The sequence below is a fragment of the Chelmon rostratus genome, chromosome 11 (genome assembly GCF_017976325.1).
Source record: "Chelmon rostratus isolate fCheRos1 chromosome 11, fCheRos1.pri, whole genome shotgun sequence".
NCBI classification, from domain to species: domain Eukaryota; kingdom Metazoa; phylum Chordata; class Actinopteri; order Chaetodontiformes; family Chaetodontidae; genus Chelmon; species Chelmon rostratus.
In genome coordinates this window covers 596876-611916 of record NC_055668.1, presented here as the reverse complement: position 1 = coordinate 611916, position 15041 = coordinate 596876, and the positions used below count along the sequence as shown (strand labels likewise).

Here is a 15041-nt window from a genome sequence, read left to right as displayed (position 1 = left end):
CTTGAGTCCAAATGCCATTGAGTCACAAAAGCACAAATTAAAAAGTTATTAACTTAATATTTAAATTACTTACCTCACTTTGAAGGTAGCGTGTTTTTTTTTTTTGTTTTTTTTTTACATTTTATTTAAAGGGACCATGGGCTTGCCAATGAATTCACTGACAACCAGTCTGCACAATTTTCATAACGAGCATTTATTATATCTCATTTATATCAGATCAAGTTTGAATTAAGTATTTCAAAGGGTAAACTTAATTTGAACACTGTTTATGTATTTCAATTTAAAACTTTACACAAACTAAGATAATTGTTCTACTTTTATGAAAAGAAAACACTGTTGTGAAGAACAGATGTTGCTTAATTGCATTTAATGCATAAAACTGCTGAATTTTTGCCTAAAAATCAACTTCTTGTATTTAATGGATAAAATGGCCACCTATTTACCTAAAAATCATCTTTAACTTCAATCTGCAACAATAACAATTATTGAATGTTTTTGGACTAAAATAAACAGCGCAAAAAAAAGGAATTTTTTGTATGGTAGATTATTTCAGCAATGCTTCATGAAAATACGTTTTTATACCATTGGAAAGCCTGTTTATTTCCCTTTTTAAGGAAGTAGTTTCCCTTTTATGAGCAGAGAGTATGTGGGTTGTGCCCATGAAAAAATTGCCAAATGTTCTCTGCCAATGCCAAACAGCTTATTCTGCTACTGACTTTTGTTTGGTGTTGTTTGGTGAATCGGATGATTGAAGTCTGAAGAAACAAGACATATTGGCAATTTAACAATTTACAATTTATTCAATGAACAAACAGGAGCCTCAGTAGCATGTGGAAGAACCATACACAGCCAAAATAGCCTGGCACCTCCCCCTCATGCTGGTCACCAGCCTGGTCACACACTGCTGTGGGATGGCATCACATTCTTCAACCAGCATTTGTAACAAGTCAGCCGAAGTGGTTGTGTTGGTCACTCAGGCAAAAACAGCACGCCCAAGATGATCCCACAAGTGTTCATGGTAGGCCATTCCATCCTCTCCACTCCCAAATTCTGGAGGTAGTCTCTGATAAAACCCTGCACTGTGGGGGTGAGCGTCATCTTGGAGGATAGAGTTCAGTCCCAGACTGTGGAGATATGGGATTGCCACTGGTTGCAGAATCTCATCTCGATATTGCTCTATTTGAGATTGCCTCCAATGATGACAAGCCTCATTTTCCAGTGAGGAATCTGGGGGTACCAAAATCTCAAAACAAGAGTCAATAGCAACAGCAAAATAAGCTGTTTGCCATTAATAAGGAAGATTTGGCTAATTTTTCATGGGCGCAACCCACATACTCTGCTCTGCTCCTCATCCCACAAATGCATGTTCCTTACAAATGTGGCAGCATTTAAAGGGGAAATAAACAGGCTTTCCAATGGTATAAGATTTATTGACAAGAAGCATTGTTACAACAATGAAATAATGTACCAAACACAAATTTCCTTACTTCTTGTACTATGTTTACATATAGAAGCACGTTGGGCAGCCTGAAGGAATAAGACAAAAATGAATGAAATGAAAAAAAACACCAAAAAATAACACAGACACATTGGTACAGTGCTACTTACACAGTATATTCGTAAGGCAGAACAGACTCCACTGAATCCAGCCTGTTTACAAACAGCTCAATGATCGACTTGAAGAAAACAAAGCAGACAGATACATATTAGAAAGAAAGCAGGAATGCTTCACTCAGGCTTTTGTTTTCATGATGTTAAAATAATTTGTGGTTGGTTGGTTCTTTTTTGACCTAGTTGTAAGGACTTTGTTATGTGTCTTCTCCAGGAACAATGTTCAGAATACTCTGGATAAGTAGGGTTCAGGGTTCAGGATTTTTTTGTAATTTAGTTGAACTGACCAATTACAGTATTTTTCTACTGAACTGTATTCAATAAAAACAACTTCTTCTCAAAAATAAATGAAATCATGAAAAAAGTCAATGGGGGTAATGTTTTTTCTAACAGTATGCAGTACATGACACAGTCCCTCTGTTTGCTCACTGGTTCTCTAAGATGTTTCATATTGCACAGAACTGCAAGCTCCTCCCGCTCAATTTGGCTGGTGGGCATAGAGCAAAAAGAAATCATGGAGTATTAGAAGGACTTTTGTGAGATGTGCACAGCGTAAACCAGTGTGTTGGAACCAGGTTTGGAGAAGTCGCCTATAGAACACATGGCAGTCAGTGACGGACATGCCATCTGACACTTGGGCAAATAAATCAGAACATTATCCATCCAAGTTTACACAGCATGGTCAGACAAGCTGACTATCAGCTTCAGAGGCTTTCATGATAACTGACAAAATCAGCCAAATCTATCACAGATGGCGACTGCAGTCTTAGAGGATGTCACATAACAAGGAGTGATAGATCACAACTCCCAAAATTTTACCATAAGCAATTTGTAGTGATAATGAGTGTCAGTGACAGGGGTCACTTATACAAAGTGGCAATACTTGTTATTCATTTGATATCTAGACTAGCGAAATTACTTTATGATATTTAACGTTAGCTGTACAGCTAGCTTGCTATCTAGTTAGAATCCGTTAGCTCCTGCTGTTTGTTTGGGCTAACGTTAGTTAGCTCTCTCACATCAGAGCTGTTTCTAAAGAACTGACTCAGCTAGCTACTGCATTCCAATACCTCATGACTGTTTATTTACTGTGTGTACGCTACATTAACTTGATTATTCAGTTATTTTGTCATAACATATGGTAGCTATACAGAGGATTTGTGTCATGTTATGTTTACCTTGCAGTCTGGAACTTGGTCTTTTCCAGTCTCACAGAAGCTGACGGGTGCCAGACCCGGGAGATAGAAGCCGGCCGCTCGAGACAGCAGCGCAGGTCCAAGCAGCCACAACAACATCTTCACACCGGCCAATCTTCTCTAAAGAGTTCAAGAATACAGTAATCTCGATCCTCTTCGCAGTTTACACCGCATCTGACATCCACAGTGCACAGCCACCAACATCCGGTACTGCAGCAAGCAGACACGTCGCATGCCGGAAGTTGTGCTTCGTGAAGCGGAGCATTTTGGGATCATGGCGACAGTCGTCGTAATAGTACTAGTACTGGCATGTTGTTGCGCTATAATGCGAACCGGACATTTCTTCTTTTTTTACGCTCCAGATAATGTTGTTAATATGTTAAGGATATGCTTAAGGGAGCAAATGTAATTTCATGTAAAGATTGGTCAACTTTCTACTAAACGGAGACGCTGGGTTATAACAGGAAGTATCACTGGTGTTTTATTTTGTAAAGTTGTATTTGCTGAATTCCATAGCTTTACTCAATCTTTTATGTCGACTTTCTCCCTTTCCTCTGAAATTGAGTGCAATGGTTCGTGTTGCGGTTGATCCAGTGTTGTAGAAAAAGACAGTTGCGGCACTCTGTAATCTCGTCGCAACGCGGTGCCATGGTCGCCTTGCTCTCAATTGTTCCGTGCTGTGAACATGTTCGAATGGTTTCAAGCGGGACAGACAGCAGCAGCGACTTTCCAGCCATGCTCGGTCAATGTTATAATGTGCATTGATTACTACATGTCGTTGACTAGACTTTGTACATTGTACACTTTCTGCTTCTTTCGACTTCTACTTCACTACATTTCGGAGGCAAACATTGTACTTTGCATATTCAGATTAATAATATAAACTATAGTCAACAAATAAATCATGATGTACTTTTATGGATTAGGTGATCCCCAGAGAAATTCACAAGCAACCCAGAAGTATACATGTTTAAAAATGGCTCCCCATTTACCATCTTAACATTTAAATAGGCTAATGTTTATATTAATACATAGATAGTTATAATTTAATAATATACATTATTCTGAAATGGGCCATTCTGCAAAATGAGTACTATTTCGTTTTTGTACTGTATATTTTGATGCCTGTACGTTTGTACTTTTAAGTTAAATTTTGAATGCAGGACTTTTACTTCTTAGAGAGTATTTCTACACTGTGGTTACTTTTATTTAAATATAATATAATATTTAATATTTAATAGTGCAAAATCCCTGGCTTTTGACACCTTGAGATGTTGAATGTATTTATTATTTTATTCCATTTTTTATTTATTGTTTTATTGTTGTTTATTTTATTGTTTTACTGGTACAACTGTTTTATGTCTTTTAATCTATTCTTGTATTTTATTCTTTCATTTTGTTTTTATTTATTTTTTTTTTCTGTACAGCACTTTGGTCCACTGTGGTTGTTTTTTTAAAGTGCTTTACAAATAAAGTTGGATTGGATTGGATTGGATTGGAAAATAAACAAGGCAACCAATTGCTTTAAAAAAGGCACAGAAGTGTTCAAAATAGCCACTGCAACATTCAGAAGAAAAGTGCACTTGACCCAGCAGCCAAGTCATTTAGCACTTGTGGACACCTGGTTATAAGCACTCAACAAACTTCACTGGATGATCACTGCTCATAACATCTTGAGAGAACATGTTGACTCACAGTCTATTGCTTATCCATATGATGAGAGCTAAACCGTTCAAATTCCATACCACAAGTAATACTTGAATTTTTTGGTGAGAGCATTACACTGCCAGAAGCAGACCATGCCATGGGAACTGGGTCCTGAGGCAAGACGAGCCTGTCACTGCATGTGAATTGAGAGTGGTAAAGGAGATAGCATAGTGTTAACCTTAATACATTGAAGGGCATGAGCACATATCAAAAGTCAGTGTTTCCTAAACATTTTCATGAGGTTGAGATAACAGTAGTGAGAGTACAGGCCTGCAGTTGTTTCTATTATTGTAAGCGACGTGGGTGTGTGAGGGAATAAATCAGTCCAAACACGTTCTGGGTGTTTGTCATAACTTTTAGTGAGCTCAATACGCACAGTACAATCCACTCGTCAGCCCGACTCTCTCGTCTTTTTCTCCTTCTCCTCCTCTGCCCTGCTCACCTGCCTCCTCCATGAACTACTAGGCGGTATACCTCATAACAGAATATAAACTTGACATTACTGTCACTTACTGTACTTATATGTGTAACCAATAATGCAGCGGTTATTTAAGAACATACTAAAATTATGTCTGCATTACAGCAAGATCCACATGTCCTTACTATTATTGTGCTTATGTTTACCCCAGAATATTTGCTTATTATTAGCATATCCCATTTTCACTCTTACATATCGTCCCCCCCCCTTACAAAGGAAGCATCCTCACCTAACCTCAAATACAACAAGCACATGCAAATGAGGGCAAAATAACAAGAACAAGAAAACAATGTCAAGAACAGCATACAGGTTTTTCTTTTCTTTTTTTTGTTTTGTGATGTGTCCATAACAGTTCTTTCAGTCTGCAGTGCTCGCGTTTACCACTTCAGGAACAAGCACCAGTTCATTCATCAGGTCTATAACGCTGTGAGCAAAGCCTGCTGTTGGCAAAGCAGCAGCGGTCTTGTGGCGTGAGCCAAGGTAGCAGTAGTGTTAGCAGTAGTCATAGCTCCCCAGTAAAGGCTAGCAGACACCAACCCAGGCCTACAGTCCCCATGATGCATATTAAATGCCAAGTTAAGACCAAGGACAATAGGTATGAAAACAAAACTAGCGCTGTATGAGTGGCTGACCTTACATACAGACCAGGTGCCATTCTTTTGCCTCAGGAAGGAGGGAGACCAGGGTAGGTTTTCTTCTACTCTCATCACTCACCTAAAACAAAACACCCACCAACTATCAATAAAACGTGACTCGGCTATTGTCTGGGCAGAAAGAGTTTAATACAAGCATGATGTAAGCTTCATTTTTGTATAATCTTTACTGAATTGTTGGGAAATTAACAGACCATGAAATAATTTTGTTGCTGTTTGAGATACCTCAATCAATGTGCTTGCTGCTTGTTTCTGTGTTCTTAGTGTGCTACACTGACAGTGTGTCCTGCACAGGTTTTGTTTTATGTTTTCTGCCACTGCGGTGAAGCCAGTATGCGGCACTTCATCAGTTAAAAGACCAGTTTGCTCTGAGTTTGCATGTGCAGGTTTCTGTTTGTCAAGTTGCGGCCTAGAACCTTGTGTGACTTAACAAATGACATGGTCATGTCCACCATCTTGCCTTTTCTCTCGCCTCCCTCTCCCCCTCACTCTCTCTCTCTCTCTCTCTCTCTCTCTCTCTATCTCACACACACCCAGGCATTCAGATATGCAACATTCTTGCTTGCTGCCTTTATGCTTGTTGGTGTAGTTGCTTGCATTATGACTGCCAGTGTGGTACGTGGACAATAGATGTTTATTGATTGAAGGATTATTGATTGTTGATTAGTATTGCTAAAGTTAAGTAAACATCATGTGTAGTTGTAGCAGCTGGTTGTGAGGGTCAGAGCTTGGATTGAACCCTTCACTGTTCACCTGATGAATGGAAATGGTATTTTATGTTTTCATGTTTGATTATTGGTACCTGATCTTAAGGTAATGCCCCATTATTATTAATTCAAATTAATAAATGTATTGATATCAAGATAGTTACTGGTATCAATAACTGTCATTAATATCTGCTAATAACCAAACCTGCTCCCAGCAGATCCCAACAGAGCTGGTTCCAATTAAATACAGTTATACTAACTCTAACTCCTCATGTGGTTCTTAAGCTTAATCACACTCCCATCACTTGTTTGGTTGAATTGTTCAAATGTATTTATGTATATAACATATTTATTAAGTCTATGTGGATGTGTAAATAATTATCAAGCCTGTGGATATTTTTGGTGATGGGTTTATGTAAGTACGTATTGTATATTTATGCGTTAGATATCTGGGTTGGTCTCTGTAAATGGTATAAGGACCAGTGTGTGGTGATGTTGGGTTTTTGGGTAGAGGTTGTGTACCTGGCATGATTGAAAAAAAAAACAAAACAGTTCATACAGAAACCTCATCTCTCTCATTTTTCTCCTTTGACTGTTCAGTCAGCCTAAGGTATGAATGAGAATAAACAAGTTTCAAATTTCCCACAAGGATCAACCCATTTCTTTTATTCTTGTGAGAGCGAACATCTCCAAGTCTCCATCCTACAAACTTCCTGACCTCATCTTGATCCTAGAAAATCCTATCCATTTTTGTCACTGCTTTTATTCCCACCAGAAAAATGTCTTTCCTTATCGACTGGCTGAAGTCTCTCAATTAAGTCTTTCTCCCTTTTCCTTTTATTTTCAAATCCTAACATGTCTTCATTTTTAAATTCACTCTCTGTTTCCAGGTCTGACGTCATTTCTGCCATATAGGCACAACCATGTTCCAGCTCACCCATCATCGCAACCAAAGCTCAGATGAAAAAACGCTGTCCCTGCAAAGCATTCTCAAGCACTCTTAGCTGAATGTTTTAAGAGGAGCACCTGGCATTTTCAAATGGAAAAAAATGCTTTGGTGGACATAGCCCATAACTCCAAATCCTGAGAATATGAGCTCAGCCTTTGCACAGCACTGAACACTCATAGTCTACAGCCATCTATTATCTTAAAGACACTACCTCTGACCGTACATGGTCTGCACATATCTGCACACCGTCATAGTACAACATCAGCTGTCATTCAACACCAGACCAAATTTGAAAGACTAGAAGTTGCATTATGGGAAATGTAGGATCCAGTGTTTTTGGAACTTAAAGACAGGATATCTTGGTCTCTGCTGCTTTGACATGACCATTCTTTCTTTAATTAGCCTCTCCTAAGAGTCAATTTTTTTGGAAGTGCAGCACAAAATAACTGGAGTCCAACTTTAATGCGAACTCAACACTGTACTTATCAGCTCATAAAATCTAGCATTTGCCACTCTTCTACTGTCGTTTACTGTAAGTTGACCAAGTCCCAGGCTGACATGCCTCTGGTAGATCTGTGCGTCTTATGATGACACAATAAACGAAACATAGCCAGACCTCTGATTTGCCCTGCTCTGACTGTAATTATTTAGCGGTTTTCTAGTCTGCCGACCACTCAGAGCACTTTACAACATGAGCCTGCATTCACCCATTCCCACATGGTAGCTAGGCCACCTGCTCATAACGAGCATTAACACACTCACAACTTGGGGTTCAGTATCTTGCCCAAGGATACTTCAACATGTAGACTGTGAGAACCACCTTCTGAAAAGTGGATGAGCCACAGTTGCCCCTCAAATAGCTGAGTTGAAAGCTGAGCACACCTGATGAGTAGAATTGAGTGGTTTAGATTTCTCTTGCAAATATTTTACATTTGTGGAAGGGACTGTAAGACCATCAGCAAAGTCAAGATCTTCCAATTGGATAGAGAGGGCCAACTGGATACCAGTTGCTCTTCGCGTAATCCATTTCATAATCTATTTTATATATTATAGGATTTCATAGTGAATTCTGCATATGATCTGATTACCTTCATTGCACTCAATGCATTAGTGCTGGGGATAAAAAGAAGCAGGATTATATGCCAGTTGTCACATTTCTAAAGGTTTCCTTTCACAGGGATCTTGACAATGTGTGAGTGTGAAGATTTCATCATTCCATAAATATTGGAAGCTTCACACTTTTATACATCTCCCTAATAAAATGGAAGAGCTAATGGCGCTAACCAGGCTGCAGCGGGAGTATCAGGAGTGTTGGATCATGTGCTTCACGGAGATGTGGCTGAATGAACTAAACGTTGGACTTGCATGTCACTTCGGACAGATTTCACCTTCTGAGAGTGGACAGGCTAGCGACAGAGAGTGCTGAAAGAGGAAGGGTGGGGGCATAGTGATGTCTGTAAATAACAGATGGTGTAGCCCAGGACACATCAGTGTTAAGGAGCAGCGATGCATGAGAAACATAGGGTTGCTAGCTGTTAGCATTTGCCCACATTACCTACCGAGTGAGTTCTTGCACGTCAATGCAACAATGGTGTACATCCCCACCCTTGGCTGATGCTGCAGCAGCATGTGAGTCCTCACATGGAGGACATCGACAGTTTGACAACATGCATCATGGACACCATGTGTGGACAGCACAGTGCCTATTGTTCCCAAACAATAAACCCTGGATGTCCCTTAAACTGAAGGCCCAATTGAATGAGAAGAAGAGGGTTTTTAGATCGGGGGACAGAACTGAGCTGTAGAGGATGGAGAGGGAGCTGAAAGGGGAGATAAGGAGAGGCAAGGAGAACTACAGGATTAATCTGGAGGAGCGCCTGCAGGTGAACAATGCCTGAGAGGTTTGGAGAGGTATTGTCACAGCAGTGACAGTGGCATGGACGCTTTATCTGGAAAATGGGACTGGGCAAATGAGCTAAATCTGTTTTTCAACAGGTGTGACTCTACTCTGAGCCACAGCCATCTAGAGGCCCTCTCTGCCGCTTCGGTGGTACTGCGGATGGCTCTCCTCCTCCTCTCTCCCTAGATGCCTAGCTTGCTGAAGGCTGTGCTCCTCCACTGGGAAGCACCTCGCTCTCCAACCAGCCTGTTGACAGTCGCTGACCAGTCCTACGTACTTGGAGAACTTCCTCTCAAAGGCTTCTTCCAAGCGGTCTTCACAAGGGACAGTCAGCTCCAGCAACACGACTTGCTTAGTGGCATAAGAACAATGTCTGGACGCAGGGTGGTAACAGTGATATGCTCACAGTGATGCGTTTGTGCTCAGCTTTTTTCTCCATTTCATTACATCCCGACAGTCAGTATGTTTGCTTTACTTTTAAGGGTTCACAATACATGTGGCAGAGATTAGTGCAGGGTTACATTGAGAGTCTACCCCATTCAAAAAGTAGGGTACCAGAAATATAATTTAAGTATAAAAAAATCATTACAAGTACACTTCTGCTTTTTGTGCTTAATTTAAAGTATGTTTGACATGTACTATAAAGTGTACTTCTAAATAGATGTCATTAACTTCTACTTAAATGCATTAAAAATTCATAGAATAATTAAGTATTAAGTAATAATTAGTAAGTAATAAGTAGTATTTCCAAAGTACTTATTAAAAGTGTACTTTATTGCAAGTGTATTATAAATTGTACTCAAGTGTGCTTTTAAAAAGTGTACAAAATTACAAATACCTTTAATGGTAATTACGTGTACTCTGTCTCTCCCCTGTCTGTCTAGTGGAGTGACATCACTCCAGGGCGTGGACGAAAGGCTGGGTCAGCTGCCTTGCCGACAGAGCATGGGTGTGCTCAATCATACCTCAAGACCTCATGACTACACAGTATATCAACCCTGGAGACCCAACCAGTATTCATTCAATTGTCTGCCTACCAGTGTGGTAACGAATACAGACCTATTCATGTGCCTAGTCTCTCAGTGTGTTCTACTTTGTTTTTGTGCATAGTTTTTGTACCTGACCTGTCTCTGTGCTTTGTGTTCAGGTGATCCCAGTCACCCACTCTCGTCTGTGCCCTGCCTCTCTACGATCTCTGTGAGCCCTCGTATGGATGTGCTACCACTCACCTCGTCTGGACTTAGTCTGTCAGGTGCAAGGTTGTAGAGTTTGGAGTGCTAAATTTCCACATGGTTTGAGTGAAGTAAAAAGCAGTTTATTTTGATTACATTTTTGCTGACTCTTGCAGTAGCTGTGTTACTGGTGCTTCTCTTGTGTTCCTGTCTGATGATTGATTGTGAGTTGATGATTTGCAGAACTAACAACATTGCAATTCAAGCCCCTCAGCAGGTGAGACAATCATTCAGCATGGTTCATTCATGATCATTTATGGTCTGAGAAAGTTTGATGATGAATTCCCCCAGTTTCTAGTTCTGACAAGATGATAAACAACAGCGTTATGTTTGAGGACAAATCAGTGACATGCAATAACACAGCTTGATGTAGGGTATCACACAGTGATGAAGGATCTGAGGACATGCTCAGTGATGGCTCTGTAGAACTGAGTGCAAACTTTTTGGAGCAGTCCGAGGAAGAACATTCTTTGGTGACCTTGTATGATAGATGAGTGTGTCTCCCATCTCAGGTTGCTGGTGATTGTGGTACCCAGGAACTGAACAGACCCCACCACCTTTATAGCTGCACTGTTGATGAGTAGTGGGGGATGCTGTAGTGTATTTTTGGATAGCAGATTAGCAGATGGCAAGTCAGCCCGATAAGTTGTTGTAAAGTCTGCCTGGCTAGCACGCTGTATATTTATAGATTGTATACCAGCCGTAGAATCTGACTGACAGAAACATGTGTGAGACATGTGACAACTGCAGATCTAGTATATGGATGACTGTCAACAAGAGTTCATGTGTAAGGCAAATGGTTTGTGAATTTACAGTAAACCTAAGAGTTGCACCAGACTCAGCATGTCTTCCTGTTTTACTTAATCTTTGAAGTATTTCGTTGAAATTTTCTAATTATTAAGTGTTGTGGAAAATCTGAACAGTTTGACTGCAGGGTCATCAGTGCTTGGAGAGGTGGAGGGGAGTACATAGTTATGGATTCCCACTGGACAAAAGTTGGAGATGAAGCAGCTGGCATTAATTCCCTGATATTTAGGAGCCTATTCCAATCATAGCTGTAGCACATAATGGAGAGGAAGACACAGAAATACAAAGAATCAACAGTGCTGAAACACTGTGGCTGCCAACATTAAAGTCTGGTGCCAAACAGGAATGACTTAGCCTTTTGACAATACCCCTTTCATACCAAATCATGATTATACCACCCATTACCATTTAATCTGTTTAACTGTGGAATGATCCACACAAGTGTTTTTTTTGTTTTTTGTTTTTTTTTGAGCATGCCACAAGTTTCCTGGTCTGCTGTTTCCACTGTTCCAGCTTCTCTGAAAAGTGTTGTTGGCGTCAAATTTAGAATAAGCATATTTACAAAAATAAAGTTGAGGTAAAACATTAAATATATTGTCTAGCAAATTATCATTGTTTGTTTTACACAGCATCACAACTTGTTTGGAATTGGGGTTGTATAAAGGCCCTTCATGTGCTGCCAACCCTCCAGCGGGCTGTCCAAACATTTCTTGTGTGATGTCGACATATTCCACATTGCCCATTTTGTCTTCACTGTTCATCAAGTCTTTTTCCCCAGTCTTGAAACAAATCAGGACAAAGATCTCCTTTTTTTTAAACAGTAGGAACATGTCATATTTTTAATGTCAGTGTATCTAGACAATAAGGGTGTCTTTTTTTCAGGTAGAAAGTTATGAGTTGGATTTCTTCAGGAGTTTTTAAGAGTCATTAGAACCAGGTCTGTGAGCCAACACAAATATTGACCGACATTTTTGAACTTTAAAGTTTAGTGTTTATGCCATTATTTCCATTATATTTTCCAACACTGTAATTACTTGCTTTCAGAATCAAGATCAGTTTTATGGTGGTTACTGCAGGAATCCTGCAGCTAGTACTGTAGAAGGAAGTACAAAGAAATAGATTTATAGCAATTATGTCTGTCTGTTCTATGTCTTTCTTTGTAAAACTAAAATGTTTTTATGGAGCATGTGCTTTTCTGGAAAAAAAAAGGTTTGTGATATGGTGTGAACTGTGGTGTTGTCATGGGTAGTGAGGAAAAAGCCATACACACTAATTGCTGGATTAAGCCTCTAGGGCAGCCCGGGACAAGAATGAGCACCAGGCCCCTATTGATAACCTGTTATGGTGTAGTTTGATTATATCAAATGTATTTAGGAATATACAATGTAAATCTTGACACAAGTAGCCACAATAAATCTCTGGTAACAACCTACCAGGAAAGGTGACTGCTGATGTTAAAAGATCAAGACTGTTCCTGGGCTACATCTGATTGTAAAGTATTAGTTTGTTAGATGAGCTGCTGCTGTCACTGCTATTTCACATATCAACAGTTATAATACTGTTGTGTAGCACAGAGAGTCATTCCCTAAACCAGCCCTGGTGAGATTTATCTCACATTATTTAACTTCATACCTAGCAGACATCACTGTTCTTTGTCACAGTCTACAAGTACAGCATGTCAAACCAGAGACACATTGACACAGTAAAGATATTTGTTATATCTGCATCAGAATATGCAATAGGTTTGTTGAACATTGCATATAACATTCATATCATGTAGTCCTACAATGAGGGAAAACAGGAATTAACAGGAAAATAAAAGAAGTTAAAGGGGTAAGGACAGGGACAAAGGGAAAGCCTGAGCAAAATCGTGCAAAAAAGAGTGATGAGTCCAGCATCAGTCAACTTATCAACTATTCACTCAATGTTTACCTTACAACCAGTGTATTTGCGGAGTGGTCTGAGACCAAACTTTCTGATGTAGAGGGTTATATTACGTCTTTCATTTTCTAAGGGTTACACACTCATACTGACACAGAACCATCACTTAAACCCAAAATGATTTATGCTTCAATAAGACATTCTAATTTGACCTCACAACATTTTACCTGAATACATTCCAATCAAACACTAGTCAAAAGGGGTGTCATGACTTTTGATTAGAGGAGCAACCAGTCACTTAATGTGCCCAGGACATTGCAGTATGATATATATATATATATATATATGTGTGTGTGTGTGTGTGTGTGTGTGTGTGTGTGTGTGTGTCAATAGATTTGGGGTATAATATGTCAACCAAAGGCAAGCAGTACGAACCAAAATTGCAAACTTGTCATCCAGAAGATCCACATATCCACATCTCTCTCTCAAGAGAAATTACGTAAATTACGTAGAAACGTGTAAATCAGACCTGTTTTATACAATATTGATTCATGATGCAAAGCAAACAAACATGGCTGCCGCACACATTACCTTTTAGAAGAATTAATGGATGTTTTGACATCAATGGCAAGTCAGTCATCATACTGATACAGTAACTACAGGTGGTTCAACCTGAAACTAGCTTCAGGTTTTAGCCACACAGTGAATTAAGTGTCTCTTTTGTTTCACCTTTGACCTCTGGCCATTAACAAACACAGCTCAATATGACTGCTTATCTTCCAGGGGTGTTATGGTCAATCCTGGAAGACAGACGTACAGTTGCCATCCACAGTGGGACTGCAGTTACACTTTCAATAATCTGTAGGGTAAAGTAGCTGATGAAAGTATCAGGCAACAGGTGTCCATCAACAGGAGAGGACTCATACAGTATGTCTATTACTTCTCCTTACATGTGTCTCCTTGGCTTTAAGTCAATGTCCACCATGCTAAGGAGTGCATGTGCTGTCCCCTGGACATTTTTGCATTGTGCTTTAGAAATCACTGCATTGTATTAGAACCAAACAGTTGGTCAGTATCTGTCTTGGTCTTGACTGTGGATGTCCCTAGTCCATTTGATCATAGTCTCTGGAGATCGATAGAGGAAGATCAATTTGGAGTAAAGCTCCTCTTCCAGCTCCAGCTCTCCTGTCTCACGTACCTGAAACACACAGAAAATGTAGTTTGTGGAAGAGGATTTTTGAGAACACACCATCGACATGGAGACAACCGTGTGTTTTTTTTATGTATTATTTAATAGATACAGTAAATCCACACTAATGATTAGACCGGGGGGAATATTGCATACTCCTCGGTTTAAGACCATCTTATTCAAATGTATGTGTGTGTGTGTGTGTGTGTGTGTGTGCGCGTGTGCATGTGTTAATATGCGCACACTGCACACTAACCAGGAAGATGTCTGTGCAGAGCTTCAGGATGCGGTCCACACAGGGCAGCTCCTCAAACATGATGGAGTGGGAGATCTCACTGAAGAATCCTCGCACAAACTTGCCAATAACTAAGACCACAGACACATACAGACCCATGATCCTGGTAGGAGAGATTAGAAATGAAAAGAAAAGAAAAAGAATATTCACATTTACATTGAGAATGGTGGGAAAAAACACAACATAGATTTTTTTCTACTTCTTCCTCTCTTACAGAGGAGATACTTTTCCACATATCTTAGTGACAGAAAAAAATATTATTCACGTTGGATCTTCCGACATTTTGCGACGGAAAACTGGCTGTGAGGTCCTGAAAAAAGACTTTTTCCTGCTACTGAAGAAACATGTATTTATATCAAGCCCCATTCCATCCTTAGGGGGAGGAATTGAATCTTTCAGCAGACACCTTGCCTGAATACTGGCAGTGGTATGCCTC

At 39.8% G+C, this 15041-nt stretch overlaps 2 protein-coding genes across 3 annotated transcripts in view; both read right to left on the bottom strand.

Moving 5' to 3' along the window:
- The window catches only part of tm9sf2 (transmembrane 9 superfamily member 2), a 29506-nt gene extending 26499 nt beyond the window's left edge, over positions 1-3007 (bottom strand). The window contains exons 1-2 of the mRNA XM_041947503.1: positions 2790-3007; positions 1609-1676 (exon numbers count right to left, since the gene is read on the bottom strand). Coding sequence (XP_041803437.1) covers positions 1609-1676; positions 2790-2906 — 185 coding nt within the window. The 5' untranslated portion in view covers positions 2907-3007. The remainder of the gene's footprint in view (positions 1-1608; positions 1677-2789) is intronic.
- Positions 3008-13283: 10276 nt separating this feature from the next.
- The window catches only part of piezo1 (piezo-type mechanosensitive ion channel component 1), a 105726-nt gene continuing 103968 nt past the window's right edge, over positions 13284-15041 (bottom strand). For both annotated transcript variants that reach the window (XM_041947486.1, XM_041947487.1), the window contains exons 53-54: positions 14567-14708; positions 13284-14319 (exon numbers count right to left, since the gene is read on the bottom strand). In XM_041947486.1, coding sequence (XP_041803420.1) covers positions 14191-14319; positions 14567-14708 — 271 coding nt within the window. In that variant the 3' untranslated portion in view covers positions 13284-14190. The remainder of the gene's footprint in view (positions 14320-14566; positions 14709-15041) is intronic.